At 35.6% G+C, this 15,110-nt stretch overlaps 2 protein-coding genes across 4 annotated transcripts; both read left to right on the top strand.

Moving 5' to 3' along the window:
- The first annotated feature begins 1,412 nt into the window (after positions 1–1,412).
- LOC111795390 (transmembrane 9 superfamily member 12) lies at positions 1,413–4,304 on the top strand. Its single transcript, XM_023677789.2, has 2 exons — positions 1,413–1,565; positions 2,008–4,304. Exon 2 carries the CDS (start codon positions 2,014–2,016, stop codon positions 3,991–3,993), a length of 1,980 nt encoding a protein of 659 aa, XP_023533557.2. The 5' UTR covers positions 1,413–1,565; positions 2,008–2,013; the 3' UTR covers positions 3,994–4,304.
- A 1,826-nt stretch (positions 4,305–6,130) lies between these two features.
- On the top strand, positions 6,131–14,526 carry LOC111795139 (uncharacterized). Of its 3 annotated transcripts, XM_087123658.1 has the most exons (23): positions 6,131–6,377; positions 6,465–7,031; positions 7,122–7,369; positions 7,461–7,541; positions 7,657–7,791; positions 7,906–8,030; positions 8,316–8,480; positions 8,748–8,853; positions 9,054–9,159; positions 9,255–9,365; positions 9,493–9,656; positions 9,773–9,890; positions 10,647–10,874; positions 11,006–11,196; positions 11,381–11,548; positions 11,634–11,739; positions 11,853–11,990; positions 12,347–12,505; positions 12,886–13,092; positions 13,233–13,427; positions 13,522–13,593; positions 14,082–14,289; positions 14,322–14,526. In XM_087123658.1, exons 1-22 carry the CDS (start codon positions 6,330–6,332, stop codon positions 14,238–14,240), a joined length of 3,597 nt encoding a protein of 1,198 aa, XP_086979784.1. In that variant the 5' UTR covers positions 6,131–6,329; the 3' UTR covers positions 14,241–14,289; positions 14,322–14,526. The 3 variants fall into 3 exon arrangements, with proteins under 3 accessions (XP_086979784.1, XP_086979785.1, XP_086979783.1); XM_087123659.1 differs by having other exon boundaries at positions 6,635–7,031; positions 14,082–14,526; XM_087123657.1 differs by having other exon boundaries at positions 14,082–14,526.
- The last annotated feature ends 584 nt before the right edge of the window (positions 14,527–15,110 follow it).

Genomic DNA, 15,110 nt, shown 5'->3' with positions numbered 1-15,110 from the left:
AATATTAATAATGATCCAAAGGTCGAGGGTAGATCGGGCATTTAATTTTTCATCCTAGAGAATGGAAAATTTATTTATTTATTTTTATTTTTTTGCAAAGAAAAAATAATTCTTCATAATTATTTAAAATTTATTTTTGCCACATTTTTTTTTTTAATTAATTTATTGGATTTACACGCAAGCAAACAAACAAGGCAAGGCGTTGCCAGAGTTTCAGTGGGCCACCGCAATCCTAATCTCTTCCCAACCAATGGCCATTTTTCGACGACGGAAATTCTTTTTATTTTATTTTATTTTATTTTATTTTATTTCCTTTTAGGGGCAAGAATTTGTGGTTGTAATGACGTGGCATGAACGAATTTATATTTTCTTATATGTGAGAGCTCGTTCATTTGTGTGCTCGTAAAGATCACGAAATATGAATCGTAATTTTTTTTTAGTGATTTATAACTTCATGATAGAGATGCACGTGTAGGAGCTTTTATGTGCATGAATGTGATATATATAAGGTCTAGGGTCGGTGTATATCAAAGTGATACTGTGAGATCCCACGTTGGTTGGAGAAGAGAATGAATCATTTCTTATAAAATCCCGGGAGGAAGTGTAAAAGAGAAAATCCAAAAAAGACAATGTCTGCTTACGATTGGCTTGAACTGTTATATATGGTTCAGAGCTAGACACGAGAACGTTGGCTCCCAAAGAGGTAGATTGTGAGATCCCACATGTTCTATTGAAGCTTAGAAGTATGAAAGTGATGCTCGACTCGAGAGTTTGGTATACATGAAAGTGATGTACACGGAAACATTTGGATAAAAAGAAAGTTTAATATTTAATTTTTTGCATTAGTTTCCATTTATTTTTAATTTTTAAGCTGATAAAAAAAAATTCTTTGAAATAAAAATGAATTTTAATTAAAAACATTGTTTATTTATTTATTTTTCGAATATTTCAAAAGAGAGAACGAAATTTTAAATTTTTAAAAAACAAGAAATAATATAAAAATGTTAAAGATTCGGGTTAGATCAAATATCTCACGAGAAGAAAAAAATGGACATCGGTTAGCTTTGTGTCTTTCCATCCTCGACCCCGTTCAGCTAATAGGGAGGAATCTCTCTCCACTTCCTTTTCATTCATTATTTAAGCAGAGATTTCCAAGTTAAATATAGACATCTCTATAATTTAATATATTATATTTTTATTTTACCGTCATATTCGTAATTAAAATCAGCTATAAATTATTAATTTTTGGTATCGGAATTTTGATAAATAATAATTCATCTTATAAAGTTGGTAATTATTTTGTCTTTATAGTAAAAAATATTAATGGGACATTGAGACCTAGACGACTTCATTTTGAAGGTGATGGGTTCGAGCTTTCGCCTATACCATTATATATTTATTATTATTTTTATTTAATTAAACAAGATATATTTATTATTATTTTTTTAAAAGATTTTGAGAGAGGAATATTAATTCCCAGCGCAACGCAATTTCAAGAACCCCCAACAATATACGCATTCTGTATCGTCCGTTGCTCGTCGTGAGTATCTCTCACCGTGTCGGTGGTAAGTTCTTGACCTAGATCTCAAGATTTCCCCCATTTCTTGGTGTATGATTTCGAGTTATGGAACTAAGGAATATGTTTCTCTGTGTTTGATTTGATTTTCCATTTCATCGTTGCTTGTGTAAATTGAATTGAGTCGGATTTCCTCCTTTTCCAGTTTGATCTTAAGATTGTTTTTGTTCTTTTGTTTGAGAATGATTTGCTTGGAATGTATTTCGTTTCTTCCGTGCAACAGTTTAATCACTCGGATCTAATGCATTCTCTAATTAATCTAGCAGATTTTCAGTTTAGTGGTTAAAGATAAAGATAACTTTTTTTTTTTTCTTGTAGATCTTGTCGCTGTCTTGTTTTTGTTTTATGATTTGAATTGTCGTTACTTTTGCTAGCGAATGGATCTTTAAAGTCCGGTTGGATTTGTAATTAGATTGCCGCATTTCTTTCAGTTTCCAATGGCCTCCTCCTGTTCGAGGAAGCCCTCAATTTGTCGGGTTTTCCTTGTGTTTCTGGTTCTTGCCTATCGTTGCGATGCATTCTATCTCCCCGGCAGCTACATGAATGTTTACTCCTCTGAGGATCCCATATTTGCTAAGGTTAATTCCTTGACTTCCATTGAAACTGAGCTTCCTTTCAACTATTATACTCTCCCCTATTGCAAGCCACCGGGTGGTGTCAAGAAAAGTGCAGAGAATCTTGGGGAGTTGCTTATGGGTGATCAGATCGACAACTCTCCATATCGTTTTCGCATGAATGTAAATGAAACAGTCTACCTTTGTACCACTGAGCCTTTGAGTGAGGTTCAAGTGAAGCTTTTGAAACAGAGAACTCGTGATCTCTATCAGGTAAACATGATACTGGATAATTTACCTGCCATGAGATTTACCGAACAAAATGGGATTAAAATCCAGTGGACTGGGTTTCCAGTTGGGTACACGCCATCTAACAGTGAGGATGATTATATCATTAACCACCTAAAGTTCACCGTCTTGGTTCATGAGTACGAGGGGACTGGTGTGGAAATAATTGGTACTGGGGAAGAAGGTATGGGTGTGATTTCACAAGCTGAACAGAAGAAGGCTTCCGGATACGAAATTGTTGGATTTCAGGTTACACCTTGTAGTGTTAAATATGATCCTGAAACGATGAAAAAGTATGATATGCTACAGAATATCACGCATGTAGACTGTCCAAAAGAACTTGAGAAGTCCCAGATCATCAGGGAGAAAGAGGAAGTGTCATTCACTTATGAGGTGCAGTTTGTCAAAAGTGATATAAGGTGGCCATCAAGATGGGATGCTTATTTGAGGATGGAGGGTTCCAAAGTACACTGGTTCTCAATTCTAAATTCACTAATGGTAATCTTCTTCTTAGCGGGTATAGTTTTCGTTATATTCTTAAGGACTGTGAGAAGAGACTTGACAAGGTATGAGGAATTGGACAAAGAATCTCAAGCGCAAATGAACGAAGAGCTCTCAGGATGGAAACTTGTAGTTGGAGATGTGTTCAGAGAACCCGAATGTTCGAAGCTTCTCTGCGTGATGGTTGGTGATGGGGTTCAAATCTTGGGGATGGCAGTTGTCACTGTTGTTTGTACAGCATTTGGCTTCATGTCACCAGCTTCTAGAGGAATGCTACTGACAGGGATGATTATTCTTTATCTTTTCCTTGGAATTATTGCAGGTTATGTTGGTGTACGTGCATGGAGAACCATTAAGGGAACGTCAGAAGGGTGGAGATCAGTTTCCTGGTCAGTTGCTTGCTTCTTTCCTGGGATCGTCTTCGTCATTCTTACGGTACTGAACTTCATTCTCTGGAGCAGCAAGAGTAGTGGTGCCATTCCCATCTCATTATATTTTGAACTCTTAGCTCTCTGGTTTTGCATATCTGTGCCACTCACCCTGCTGGGAGGTTTCTTTGCCACACGAGCTGCAGAAATTCAGTTTCCCGTGAGAACCAACCAGATTCCGAGGGAAATTCCTTCACGGAAGTACCCATCTTGGCTTCTCATTCTTGGAGCTGGGACCCTTCCCTTCGGAACCCTTTTCATCGAACTCTTCTTTATCCTTTCTAGCATCTGGCTTGGAAGGTTCTATTACGTTTTCGGTTTTCTACTGATAGTTTTATCTCTTCTGGTTATTGTGTGTGCTGAAGTATCAGTCGTCCTTACCTACATGCATCTCTGTGTGGAGGATTGGCGATGGTGGTGGAAGGCGTTCTTTGCTTCTGGTTCAGTTGCTCTTTACGTGTTCCTATATTCCATCCACTACTTGGTCTTTGAGCTGCAGAGTTTGAGCGGCCCGGTGTCTGCTATTCTTTATCTTGGTTATTCATTGATCATGGCAACAGCAATTATGTTATCAACTGGCACCATCGGCTTCCTGACGTCTTTCTACTTTGTTCACTACCTATTTTCTTCAGTAAAGATAGATTAGAAACGGCCTACACCGCCCTTGCTCGCCTGGCCAGTGGACGATTACGGTAACATTTCAGCTCTTGGCGAACCGTCTAATACTTTCTTTTTCCCTTCAGCCTAGCAAGTTTCTTAGGCATTTTTTTTTTTTTTTTTTTTTTTTTGTCTTTGGAGCCATTACATTATATGAAGTGAAGTGAGATGATGGGATAGTTATTTCTAGTTTTATGAATCCCAACCTATGTTTAGAATGCAAAGATCCGCCCTCCACCAATACCAAATCCAAAAAAATGGGATGTTCTTGGGTTTTTAATGCTATTGATCTATTTTTGATGGAGTGCTTCTATCCAACCAAATTGTTAGTAGAAACTTGAAAGTTGTTACCATTGTTTTACCTTTTCCATTCTTGTATACCATTTCATTGTATTTGCTTTCTCCTTTGATATTTTTGACATTATTGATTTCTTATCTATACGTGCAAGTCGTTAAGTTCGTATATGACATTTGAGAAAATGCAATGAAGGATTGCATATTATATCTTTAAGTTCGTATATGACATCTGAGAAATTGCAATGAACGCTTGCTTGTTATATCATTAAGTTCGTATATGATGTTTGAGAAATTGCAGTGAATGCTTGCTTGTTATATCGTTAAGTTCGTATATGACATTTGAGAAAATGCAGTGAAGGCTTGGATATGGATATTATATCGTTATGTTCGTATATGACATCTGAGAGAATGCAGTAAAGGCTTAGCATATTATATCGTTAAGCTCGTATATGACATCTGAGAAATTGCAGTGAATGCTTGCTTGTTATATCGTTAAGTTCGTATATGACGTCTGAGAAAATGCAGTGAAGGCTTGGATATGGATATTATATCGTTATGTTCGTATATGACATCTGAGAAAATGCAGTAAAGGCTTGCATATTATATCGTTAAGTTCATATATGAATATGAGAAAATGTAGTATTATATTGTTAAAGTTCGTATATGACATCTAAGAAAATGCAGTGAAGGCTTGTGTATTATTACCGATACATGCAAGTCATCGAGCTCTTCTAGTCTTTGAATCTTTTTAATATAGTCAATCTTCTTTCAAATTTTATGAAAATTAAAATTCTTTGAATCTTTTTAATATAGTTAATCTTTCTTTCAAATTTTATGAAAATTAAATAATTTTAATTTACTTCGTATAATTATTTAGAAATGGAAGAATTAAATTATTATCTTGGTCAATTTTGTCAATTTTATTACCGACTTTAAACTATATTTATATTATATTTTAATTTATTTGGAGAAGTTATTGCATTTCATTTTTTTTCTTTATAATGAGATTATTCATTAAAAGTAAATGATTTTAGTAATAATTACAAATCTATATTTTAATTAATTCAAAATATGCTACAACTCTATAATTTGAAATTACATTAAATATACAAATCCCAAAATTTTCATATTTTATGTTGCCTCAAAATAGTACATTGAGAACATATAATAAATAATTTAACTGATATTATTAAATTAATATAATTAATCATAATAAACATACATACTATGTTTTGTATATCTTATTTATTTCATGTACACTTTGTATATTTAATTATTTCAAATCTGTATTCAATATTAATGATATTATTAAATTAATAAAATCTAGCATATGATGTAGGTTTAAATGTATATACATACACAATAATATAGTCCAAAACTATGTGACCGTACGACATATTAATATACCTAAAGTATGAAATAAATATACCAAAGTCCACCCAACATATGAAATAAATATATCCTTTATATTTATTGGGCTATATAGTATAATTTCAATTTGAATAAATAATTATAAGATTATTAATGTTATAATTTAGTGAGTATTTTTAAATGTTTAAATTTAGTTATATTATTATTTATTTATTATTTTTTTTTTTACAAATTTGAAATTATATATTTTATTTCTAAAAAATTATTATTATTCTTAACCCATTTTTTATTAACCGTTAAATTAATTGAAAGTATAAATACTTGACAAAATTGAAGGCACAGTAACCAATATGATATTTAAAATAAAATAAATAAAAAAAGAAAGAATTTTTGTAATATTAAAAAAATATATTAAATGAACTCCAGAAACTAGCCGTTGGCAAAAAAAGGCGCACTGAACTAACCGCCCTGTCGCGTTCCTTCTTCTTCTTCGTCTTCTTCTTCTTCTTCTTCACCATCATTTTCTTCCACTCTGTTCTGTACCTTCGAGCTTCTCTATTTCATCTCTTCTAGCTTCTTCCCTTGCAGCTCTTTCACCTTCTCTCACTCTTGTGTACCAGAAGCTTCTTCCCGCTTGAGGATTCATCATCGAGCAAGATGTTCACAGATGGCCTCGATGAAACTGCAATTTCCTGGGTAAAAAAGGTATTCTCTCCAGTTTGATTCAGTTCATTCTGTTTTTCATTTGTAGTATTCGATTCATTTTTGTATCTCGTCGCTGTTTCCCCTTAGGGGACGGATAAAACTGTGGAAGACGAAACTGGAATTCGATCTCCTCTTGCCGAGAAAACCGGCTCCGATCTATTTCCGAAATCTCCGTTGGCGTTTAATGGCACTGGATTCATGTCTTCTCATGTTTTGCCTCCTTTGAAATTCCATTCTGGATTGCTTTCTCCTCATAGTTTGGCATCTCCATGCCTGGATGACGATGATGATGATGATGATGGAGATTTTGACGTTAATGAAAGTATTGCTTCGGTTCCGTTTGAAGAGGATGGAGATTATTCTGATGATGATGGTATGGAATTTCATGATTCGGATTTCTTGGAGAAGCCTGTCGTGCAGGGTATTGAGGAAGATGTATTTAGCTACCAGTCTAGGGTTAATACCGTATCTGGAACTCGATGTATATCTTCTATTAATCGACGGTACTTGAAGGAAGATCTCAGGGTCGAAGTGCCTGTTAATTTAAGTAGATTTCCTGATGTGAAGTTGGGCGTAAGAAATTTGCCCCAAAAATCTTCTACTCCTAATTATGGCAATCAGCGCCAGACTGAAGTCTACTTTCACAGTGCTCGTGTAAGACATTCAAATCCTTTATAATTCTCATTATATGCTGCAAATTTTCTCTGTTATCATTTTCAAGCTGAACTGAGTTGATTGTTGCAGGGTCCCGGTGTCCATGGAAGGTTTTTTGAGGATTTGGCCGGAACCCCCAGTGCACCTCCCATTGGTGATGTTGGAGGGGGTGAAACCACGAGCACAGAATGTGGAAGTCAAACTAGACCAGATTCTGAAGGTTCAAGTGAAGTTGATGAAACTGACAATGGATGCCCATTGCCGGCGACAGAGGGTTTTGATGGATGTAATGCAGATTGGAAAGCTTATTCTCCGGGAACCACCCAAAATTTTGAAAGGTTCAGTGGTTTTCAGTGGACTGCTTTAACATGAAAGAAGCTTTGAATTTTTTCTTTTGATCTTCTTAATTTATATTCTTTGGGTGAACAGAACTTCAACAGGAACTAAAGATTCTTATATCTCTCATCTGCAAGCAAACTATCCAGAACCTTCATCCTGTTACAACACAAGGTTTTTATTGAATTAAGTAGTTATTTATTAGTTGATTCTATAATTTTGCTTCAAGGTACTTTTGGTTATTACTGATCTTTACCATTCTTGTCCATTTTGAGCTTCGTAATTGCAGTGGTCAACAAGCCTGGCAAACTCTACTTGCATATGATGCTTGTATTCGGTTGTGCCTACAAGCATGGGAAAGAGGCTGCACATACTCACCTGAATTTTTACGCAATGGGTGCTTGATTCTTCGAAATGCTTTTGGGTACAGATCCTCTTTTCTTGTGCTTTTTGACTAAAACATTGTTCATATTTAAAGTTTATGGTAGATTTGATTGGATCTCTTATGGGTTCTCTCTATGAATTGACCATTATGTAGACTACACAAATTTTTATTGCAACCTCGGCTCGCACAACCGACCGAAAGGGGGAGAAACACTGAGCATTCAGCACAAGTAGTAACTTCGAACCAGAAGAAAGTTGTCGGAAAGATAAGAGTGGAAGGTACAGATTCTTCAGAAGATTTCACCATTATTTGAACAATATATTCGGTTCAATTCCCTGTCCAAAGGAGCTTCCTAGGGGGTTACTTGAGTATGTCCATTGTCAAACATTCTATTAAAATGAACAATCTGCTTCCATGTGAGGATTCTTCTTTCCATATTCCAATTCACAGGACAACCAATTCTATGCCGGTTCTCTCTCTCTAGTCTTAGAACTGAGACAACTTCTCTCCTTTTCAGATTTTGTTGTGACATTGATTGACCAAGATATATTTTTTGATGGCAGTGAAAAAGCTTAGACTGATTCCAAAGAGGAAAGTGATAAATACCTATTCGCAAAGAGGCTCAATCTATATGCAAACAGGAGTGGAGTATATTCGAAATATTTCTACTGTCGTGAAAAATGGCATAAACTCTCTAAAAGACGCTTCATTCTCAATTACATCAGAAGGTAAGTTCGTACCGATTTTATTTTTGCTCCTTGTAATCGCGACACATGATTAATCTTTCACCAAGTTAAAGAAATGATAGGTTATATTAAATATATGCACCAAGTATTTTCGGGTGATGCTTGGATCTATGTGTGTTCATATATTTCCGAAAGATAAAATAAAATACGTGCCTTTCAGATAACATAACATGCAAGCAAAAACAAGAAAAAGCGTTTCGAACATTTTGCAGTTCAATAGTGGAAAAGTGACATTTTTATGCTTTGCAGAACAATTATCGTGCTTATTTCAATTGAAGAGTGCTACAGAAGGCTCTGACCTGGAGTCTGATTCTGCTGTTTGCTTGCACCCTGGCAGTGGAGACTACCATGTCTTGTAAGTTCTGATCTTTGTTTTTTACTATTTATTTTTTACCCATAACCTGTTATGTAAGAGAGCACGTATGAACCATCGCTCTCAAGATATTATGTTCTTTTCTCTGAATTAACATTAGATCAATCCACTTAAGGAGAGGATTCTACTCTTTCTAGTAGATGTAAGTTATGAACACGAATATGATGCATTTGTGACTTCAGTTTCCCAGAGGCTCCAGGAGATACCCTTTTACTAGAAATCCAGGATGTCAAAAAAACTACCCAAGGTCGAACTACGATTTCAGTTTCATCTTTGATCGGTAACACCGTAAGTATTATATTTTCGTTAAGATTATTTTATTTTTTATTTTTTGCATGTTACCAATCAATAGTTGAAGTGAGTTTTCCCCCCCTTATTTGCAGAATGATAGGATTCGGTGGTGGCCGATATACCATGATGACCAGGAATGTGTTGGGAAAATTCAGCTTTCTATCGTCCATACAATGACAAGTGACGAGACTAATCATATGAAGGTATTTTTAAGTCATTATTTTTCTGTATCAAATTAATGGACGTATCCTTACATTATGGGATTTGTTTTTGGATAAAAAGATAGATGGTGGCTGGTTTAATTGATCCTTCGTGTTCCGTAAGTAACAGAGTGGACCTGTTGTGGAAACTCTTGCCTATGATTTAGTGCTAGAGGCTGCAATGCGTGCACAACACTTTTCTTCCAGAAATCTAAGGATTGATGGACTTTGGAAGTGGTTGTTGACTGAATTTGCAGACTATTATGGAGTTTCTGACTCATATACAAGAATCAGGTATTACAGACATTATGGATATGTAGAGTGTAGCGAGTTGAAGAACATCAATGATTCATATTCTTGCAAATCCATTTGTTGTGTTTTGACTTGCTTTAGTTCTTCCCTATGATCAGATATCTTTCTCATGTCATGAGTGTGGCTACTCCAACTAAAGATTGCTTAGAGCTTGTAAATGAATTACTTGATCCCATAATGAAGGCCAAAAACGAGAAAAGTTTGACTCGGCAAGAGGTACGTTTATCCATATATCCCTACCCAAATAAGAGTAATCACGATAGCCAGAGTCTCCTGAAAATGAGGGTTACTGTGAGATCCCACGTTGGTTGGAGAGGAAACGAAGTATTCCTTATAAAGGTGCGGAAACCTCTCCATAGTAGACACGTTTTAAAACTGTGAGGCTGATCGCGATATGCAATGAGCCAAATGAGATAATATCAACTAACGGTGAGCTTGGGCTTTACAAATGGTATCAGATCCAGACACCGGACGGTGTGCTAGTGAGGACGCTGGGCCTCAAGGGGTGGATTGTGAGATCCCACATTGGTTCGAGAGGGGAACGAAACATTTCTTATAAGGGTGTGGAAACCTCTCCCTAGTAGACGCGTCTCTGGCTCGTAGAAAAATGAGTGTGAATTTTGGCGTGAATTTGTATGAATTTGTGAAAATTGAAAATTTTAAGGAATAGATTACTTGAGACTATTTTTGCATAGCTTGGTTTGTAATTTGTAGAAGTGTAGCTAGTAAAATGTATTAAAGAAGATCATAAAATTAGTCAAAATGCAGCTTGAGAGAAATAGATTCTCACCTATAGACAGGCTTCACGATCTCTTACTAAGCAAACACAACCATTTTCTATTTTCTTCTCCAATATGGTATATTCTCTAGAGGCTCCATAAATCCTTTATTCTTTTGAGGAATAGCCATTAAAACTTATTTGGGGCTCCAATGATGTATCTTTGGTTCTAATTAGTACATTCTCTTTGCCAGAGAAGTATATTACTGGATTGTGAAACTCAAATTGAGAACCTGTTGGCAAATCTTTTTGAGAACTACAAGTCATTAGATGAAAACTCCCCTACGGGATTGGCAGATTTACTTGGTCATCCCACAGAAGACTCTCCAGCATCTGCTCTAACTCCAGCCGTGAAAATCTACACTCAGCTCCACGATATACTTTCTCAAGATGCCCAGAATATGCTGAGAAACTATTTTCAGGTAAGCCATCATCCGTTTTTGGGCTCACAGAACTATATTTTCTTGAGATTTTGGATAAGCGATGATTTTCCTACTCTGATTTATCTGATTACATGAGTAAGCCAAATATTGCACTCCTATGATGATTGCAGAGAGCGGCGAAAAAGCGGTGTCGAAAGCATATGGTTGAGACTGATGAGTTTATCTCGGGAAACGCTGAAGGTCTTTCCATGGATCCAATTACCATCTCCACGGCATATTTGAAGATGAAACAGCTATGCAAAAATATAGGTGGTGAAATTCAGGCTGATATCAAAATTCATAATCAGCATATACTACCAAGGTATGTTATATATCCGAGCTAGAGAAGTTATTAATGAAATCCACAGGTTTTACGAAGTTGAACGAACTTCACCAGGACGGTTGTTACTGTACTTTTAGTAGTATGGATATAGAAAATTGAAATACAATTTTTGGATTGGATGTGCGTAGAATAGATCTTGACTCATGCTACCATTTTGTCTCAGTTCGATTGACCTGTCAAACATCACCGCCGCCGTTTACAGCACCGAGTTGTTCAACAGGCTTAGAGGATTCCTCTCTGCATGGCCTCCATCTGGTCCATTGCCTTTCGTAAATGAGCTTTTAGTAGCTACTGCTGATTTTGAAAGAAGCCTTGAATCATGGAATATCAGGTCTTTGAAAAATCATTTTACAACTTGAAAAATGAGATGATTGTGTTAGAAATTTGATTTTTTCCTGACATTAGGAATCCTTCAGTTCTGTGCAGGGTAGCGTAGACTCAAGAAATCTTTTCCATAACTATATAGTGGTGTGGGTACAGGATATGCAAATAACTTTGCTGGATATATGTAAAGCAGAAAAGGTTCGATCTCTATCACTACCATCTCTTTATGAAGCAGAATTGCAGCTCATTCATTCTTTCTAAAAAGTTGTTGATCAGCCTCTAAGCGAATTTGCTCGATTGAACAAACACAGATGCCGTGGTCTGGTGTAACAACAAATTATTCCACTTCACCCTTCGCTGAGGAGATGTACGAGAAAATAAAGGACTCCCTCGTTCAATATGAAGTAGTGATCAATCGATGGCCTCAATATTCATTGATTTTAGAACATGTAAGAATCTAAATATCGTTGTTATCACATCAGAGGTCACCATCGTTCTGCCATTTCATATGTAATCTACGCTTACTGATAATTGTTGGATGATGAAAGTCCCACATCGGCTGATTTAGGGAATGATCATGGGTTTATAAACCAAGAATACTCTCTCCGTTAGTATGAGGCCTTTTGGGGAAGCCCAAAGCAAAGCCATGAGAGCTTAGGCTCAAAGTGGACAATATCATACTATTGTGGAGAGTCGTGTTCATCTAACAATAATGACATGTTTATTAGCGTCAATGCTCAACCTTATACCCTATTATTTTTCTATTTACTTTCTCACATTTACTGCTCTTGCTCGTTCTATATAGGCTGTTGCAAATGTCGAGAGAGCAATAGTAAAAGCACTTGAAAAACAGTACAACGATATATTGACACCTCTGAAAGATACCATCCCAAAGAGGCTGAACATGCACGTTCAGAAGCTAACAAGAAGACAGTCAGTGGCAATGTACTCCGTTCCTAATCATGTAAGTCTTTCCTTTGTACCCCATGTATTTCGTTATTTACTTTTGCAATATCTGGATCGTACTTGCAGTTTGATTTTTTTTTTTTTTTTTTAGTGGTTAAATTATAAATTTGTTTGCTTAGAATTTGGCTCCTTTAATTTTAAAACTAATAAAACTCTATATAATACTTGGGGTAGAGAGAGACTAGTTATGAAAGTTTTATCAAACCATAATAACTGATTAGCATTTAAAACTACAGGAACTAGTTTCTAGCCTTTAAAACTACAAGGAATAAATTCTATCTCAAAATCAAGATCATAGGAACTAAATTTGTAATTTAACCTTTCTTTCTTATTTTTAATATTTCCCTGTTTCACGATTTGGAAACGATTATTGAACAGCTGGGAATGTTCCTCAATACCATCAAGAGAATTCTAGATGTCTTACACATTAGAGTTGAAGGTATCTTGAAGTCGTGGGCATCCTATACGCCTGTTGTGGGAGACAAGAGGTCACTGTTCGGAGAGCAGATGAATGGAATCACGGTCCTTTTGAGGACGAAGTACAAAAACTACTTGCAAGCAATTGTAGGGAAGCTCATGTGCAATGTAAGCTTACATCACTTCATAATTCTCTCATGATATACATTTTATTCTGATTTTTCAACTTTCTTCCTTGGCATTTTGAGCTAAGTTCGAAGGAACAATCTTTAATTCTGCAAAGTTAATGATTTTGAATTTACCATCAGATGCAAGCCAACCGTAATACACGGCTGAAAAGGATTTTGGAGGGAACGAGGGAAGAAGAAGGGGAGCACGAAGTTCGTGAAAGAATGCAAATGCTAAGTGCACAACTCATTGATTCCATATCGAACTTGCACGAAGTCTTTACAGGTCCTATATTTGTTGCAATATGTCGGGGGTTCTGGGACAGTATGGGACAGGTAAACTCAAGAGAATACATTAATTTTCCTCATAGTCCTCCATCCACCGCCCATTTCGATCATTCTAACAGGCAACCACGCTATTCTGGAACAGATCGTCTTGAAATTTCTCGAAGGCAGGAAAGAAAACAGAGTATGGTACAATGGATCATATTACGCTCTTGGGGTAAATTTCAATGCACCCACATGATTCTTTATTCTTTAAGCAAAAGAAAGTTCTTTTCTCGAAGATTTTTATTGTGAGATCCCATGTTGGTTAGAGAGAAGAGCGAAATATTCAGGGTGTGGAAATCTCTCCTTTTTAAAAACTTCGAGGGAAGCTCGAAAGTAAAGCCCAAAGAGTACAATATCTGGTAGGCTTGGGCGGTTACAAATAGTATTAGAGCCAGACACCAAACGGTCAGCATGGATGCTGGGACCCCAAGGAGGGTGGATTGTGAGATCTCAAGTTGGTTGGAGAGGAGAACGAAACATTCCTTATAAGGGTGTAGAAACCTCTCCCTAACGTACACGTTTTAAAAACCTTGAGGCGAAGTCTGAAAGGGAAAGCCCAAAAATGACAATATCTGCTAGCTGTGGGCTTGAACCGGTTATATTATGCGTGTGATAATTCATCATCATGAGCTCACAATGGTTCGATCCTTTACTATGTAGATATTGGATGATACATTTGCTTCCCAAATGCAGCGATTACAAGGAAATGCAGTGCAAGAAAAAGATATTGAGCCTCCTCGTTCAGTCGTTGAAGCTCGATCAATTCTCAGCAGGGACTCGGCAAATGCCACTGACACTGCAACTTATTTATATCTCTGATTGTTTTAACTGGTATGGCTTCTTCAATTCATTCATATACATAGATCAGGTGTAATATTATTATTCATATACATAGATCAGGTGTAATATTATTATTCATATACATAGATTAGGTGTAATAGTATAATTCATATGGGGGCGCTATTTACTTTTTAGAAATTCGTTGTTTTGTTTATTCAATCTATGTTGATAGGTTATATTGATGTATTATTTATTATTCAAAGGATCATTGTTCTTTCTGTACATCATTATTATTCAACAAGGGCAGCTTCTTGATTTTCTTCCAGTTGAGTGAGAGTTTATTTCTCTTACTTGATGATGCATATTTGTTGCTTGCGATAACCATCGCATCCGCCTTCTCAAGAATCAACGTTTCAATTATTATTCTTTTTTTTTTTTTTTTTTTTTTTCAATTTTAACGTTTTTATAATTGCTCTTGTTTTCCTTTATCTCAGATATTGTGACTATATTGATTATATTATTCTCTTTTACCATTTTTTTTTCGGATTAGGTTGAATCTTTGGACAATTGAAATGTTCAGTTTGCATGTTGACATTTTTTTGGCCATGTCAACCTATCCAATTTGATCTGACTCAAAAATAGGGTTACAATTCAACCATACTTTTAAAAAGGATAAAAAAATATTTAACAATTATGGTGATGGGCGGTGACTTATATAGTTTGAATGTCAAATTTTATTAGATTTTAGTTATCAATGTAACATAAGTACAATTTTTATTAAATAATTTTTAAAAAAACTATTTGACGACTCAACCAATTCCACAACTATGACTTTTTTAAATTATTAAAGAAAATAACAATCAAATAAATATGATTTTTTTAAAAAAAATAATTAATATAACATGTATA

The sequence above is a fragment of the Cucurbita pepo genome, chromosome 5 (assembly GCF_057944985.1).
Source record: "Cucurbita pepo subsp. pepo isolate OVF chromosome 5, ASM5794498v1, whole genome shotgun sequence".
Lineage (NCBI taxonomy): Eukaryota > Viridiplantae > Streptophyta > Magnoliopsida > Cucurbitales > Cucurbitaceae > Cucurbita > Cucurbita pepo.
The sequence above is the reverse complement of the archived record's forward strand: the minus strand, read 5'-3'. Positions and strand labels throughout refer to the sequence as shown.

Excerpts from the sequence above, each read along its gene's own strand:
- LOC111795390 (XM_023677789.2), top strand. The coding sequence starts at position 2,014 with ATGGCCTCCTCCTGTTCGAGGAAGCCCTCAATTTGTCGGGTTTTCCTT.
- LOC111795139 (XM_087123658.1), top strand. The coding sequence starts at position 6,330 with ATGTTCACAGATGGCCTCGATGAAACTGCAATTTCCTGGGTAAAAAAG. Across the intron at positions 9,366-9,492 it reads ACGAGACTAATCATATGAAG|AGTGGACCTGTTGTGGAAAC; the intron begins GTATTTTTAAGT and ends CGTAAGTAACAG. Across the intron at positions 10,875-11,005 it reads TGCTGAGAAACTATTTTCAG|AGAGCGGCGAAAAAGCGGTG; the intron begins GTAAGCCATCAT and ends TGATGATTGCAG.